We start from the raw sequence: 2,994 nt of genomic DNA on the forward strand, positions 1-2,994 counted from the left end.
GACACAGATTTATACTGGTTCAAGTCCAATAAATCAGGATGATTTATTGGCTCTAATCCAGTCTTGGAAACACCCTTCGTAATCCTTTATTGATCGAATAAAGAGGAGGCCAACACAGTCGAGTAGCTCATACAACAACACTGAAGAAATCTCTCTTCTAATCACACAAACCAAGCTTGCATATTCATCAACATATGCAACCTATTACATAAACCCGAAACCCCTCTAAGCTTGCTCTTTCCTTAGCTCTCTCTCTTATTCACTCGATCAAGATCTCACTCTCTGTTTCTTTTAGTCTTGAAATTATAGCTCTGTATATCTGACCTCTTTTTTTTGAACCGAGAAGCCACAATATATATATAGCCAATACCATTGTTAACTTAAACCGTTAAGTTAGTTAATGAACCAACTAACATAACAGTCAAAGTCAAATAATGACTTATAGGAACTCAAACCCCACAAATTCCTCCTAGTTCCTTTAAGTCATGACAGTCAAAAAATCAGAGTGTTCCCAAAGTTGTCCTTTTCAGATCAAGCTCTTAAGTTGAGCAAGTTCAGGCAATGCTTAAACTTGCTTATTGACACCACCTTTGTTCCCATATCAGCTGGGTTTTCCTCAGTTCTTATTTTCTCCAATTCAATGGTTCCTTCTTCGATTTTCTCCCTGATCCAGTACAATCTAATGTCAATATGTTTGCTCTTTTCATGGTATACTGGATTCTTGCAAAAGTGGATTGAGGATTGACTATCTGAATAGATGATAGTCGAGTGCTTGATCTGTTTAAGCTCTTGCATTATTCCTTGGAGCCATACTGCTTCTTTAAACGCTTCTGTGGTGGCCATAAACTGTGCTTCTGTTGTAGATAAGGCCACTACTGATTGAAGCTGTGATTTCCAACATATGCAGCTGTTATTCATCATAAAAGAATATGCAGTAGTTGATCTCCTTGTGTCTTTGTTTGAGGCATAGTCTGCATCAACAAAGCCTGTTAAATGCATTTCATCTTTAGTCTTCTCATAAACTAATCCATAATTCCATGTACCCTTTAGGTACCTTAACAACCATTTAAGAGCTTTCCAATGTTCCATACCCGGGTTTGCCATAAACCTGCTCAATATACTAAGTGAGTGAACTAGATCAGGTCTAGTACTAACCATAATATACATTAAACAGCCAAGAGCCATAGCATAAGGGGCATTCTTCATTTCTTCGATGAGTTCTGTAGAGCTCGGACTTTGCTCTTTAGTGAGTGAAAATTGACCTCCTAAGGGAATTGAAGTACTTTTAGCATCTCCCATATTGAATTTCTAAATGATTTTCTTGATATAGCTTGATTGCTTTAAACTCATCTTCCCTTCAGTCTGATTTCTCCATATCTCAATGCCTAAAATTTTCTGAACTGGCCCGAGCTCCTTCATTTCGAATTCTTTCTTCAACTTTCCCTTTACTCCATTAATTACAGCTTGATCCTTTCCCATAACTAGTATATCATCTACATATAGTAATAAGAATACCATAGAGACAATCCAAGGTTCTTGTAATATAGACAAGTGTCAAACATGGACCTGTTGAAACCGATTTGATGCATAACAGAGTCAAATCGTTTGTTCCATTGTCTAGGGGACTGCTTGAGTCCATATAGAGACCTTTTCAGCTTGCATACCAATTTTCTATCTTCTTGTTCCATCTCAAATCCAGGTGGTTGATGCATGTAGATTTCTTCTTCTAGAAAACCATTAAGGAAAGCAGTCTTGACATCTAGTTGCTCAATTTCCAGTTCCAGCTGTGTTGCAATTGAGAGCATTAATCGAATGGTCTTATACTTGACTACTGGGGAGAATATTTCAGTATAATCAACCCCTTCCACCTGAGTAAATCCTTTGGCAACCAACCTAGCCTTAAATCTTACTGGTTCTCCTTCATTTAAACCCTCTTTAACCTTAAAGATCCATCTGCATTGTGTAATCTTCTTGTTGGCAGGTTTGTCAACTAATTCCCAGGTGTTATTCTTCATTAATGAGTCTATCTCTTCTGTCATAGCTTGTTTCCACTGATTCCTGTATGATCCTGAGACAGCTTCTTCATAACTGTTAGGCTCGGGTATGTCACTGTGTTGAACATCAGCTAGTGCATAGGCTATTAAATCTGCTTCTGCAAATCTGGCTGGGGGATGAATATCTCTTCTTGTTCTATCTCTAGCCAGTTGGTATGATGACAGTTCAAGTATATTCTCGGATTCCTTCTGGTTTTCATGAATCACATCATGTTGATTGTTCTCATTTTGATCTCTTGGTTCAAGTTCAGTTTCTACTACTTCTTTCTCACTTGTTTTTCCTGCAACATCAAAAGACAAACTACCTTTCTCGGCTGTTAGTTTAAGCATATCATTCTCATTAAAAATCACATTTCTAGCAATAACAGTTTTTGGTTTTCCTTGACTAGAAATGCAAATTCTATATCCCTTAGTTCCTATGGGGTATCCGAGAAAGATTCCTTTTATTGATCTTGGTTCAAGTTTGTCATTTGATTGGTGTACATAAGCAGTACAACCAAATATTTTTAAATGATTCAGCTTAGGTGGTCTGCCATACCACATTTCATAAGGAGTTTTGAGACCAATAGATCTATTTGGACTTCTATTAACCAGATAAGTTGCAGTAGCTAGAGCTTCACCCCAGAAATTTTTACCCAAACCCGAGCTAAATAGCATACACCTCACTTTATTCAAAAGTGTTCTATTCATTCTTTCTGCTATGCCATTTTGTTCAGGTGTTCTTACAACAGTCCTATGTCTAGTAATTCCATTTTCTTTGCACAAATTATCAAAGTTAGTGTTAATGAACTCCAATCCATTATCAGTTCTAAGAGTTCCTATCTTAAGATCAGTTTGATTTTCAACTTGCATTTTCCATTCTTTAAATTTCTTTAAACATTCATCCTTAGTAGCTAACAAGTATGTCCATACACATCTGCTATAATCATCAATAATGGAC

The 2,994-nt window shown here is 36.8% G+C and overlaps 1 protein-coding gene across 1 annotated transcript; it reads right to left on the reverse strand.

Annotated features, from left to right (window-relative positions):
* Positions 1-531: 531 nt before the first annotated feature.
* On the reverse strand, positions 532-1,299 carry LOC133795429 (secreted RxLR effector protein 161-like). The gene has a single exon (XM_062232882.1). The coding sequence runs from the start codon at positions 1,297-1,299 to the stop codon at positions 532-534; it is 768 nt and encodes a 255-aa protein (XP_062088866.1).
* Positions 1,300-2,994: the final 1,695 nt, after the last annotated feature.

This window comes from Humulus lupulus, chromosome 8 (genome assembly GCF_963169125.1).
Source record: "Humulus lupulus chromosome 8, drHumLupu1.1, whole genome shotgun sequence".
Taxonomy (NCBI): domain Eukaryota; kingdom Viridiplantae; phylum Streptophyta; class Magnoliopsida; order Rosales; family Cannabaceae; genus Humulus; species Humulus lupulus.

What these genes read in the sequence shown, in the direction of transcription:
- LOC133795429 (XM_062232882.1), bottom strand. Translation starts at nt 1,299, where the DNA reads ATGGGAGATGCTAAAAGTACTTCAATTCCCTTAGGAGGTCAATTTTCA.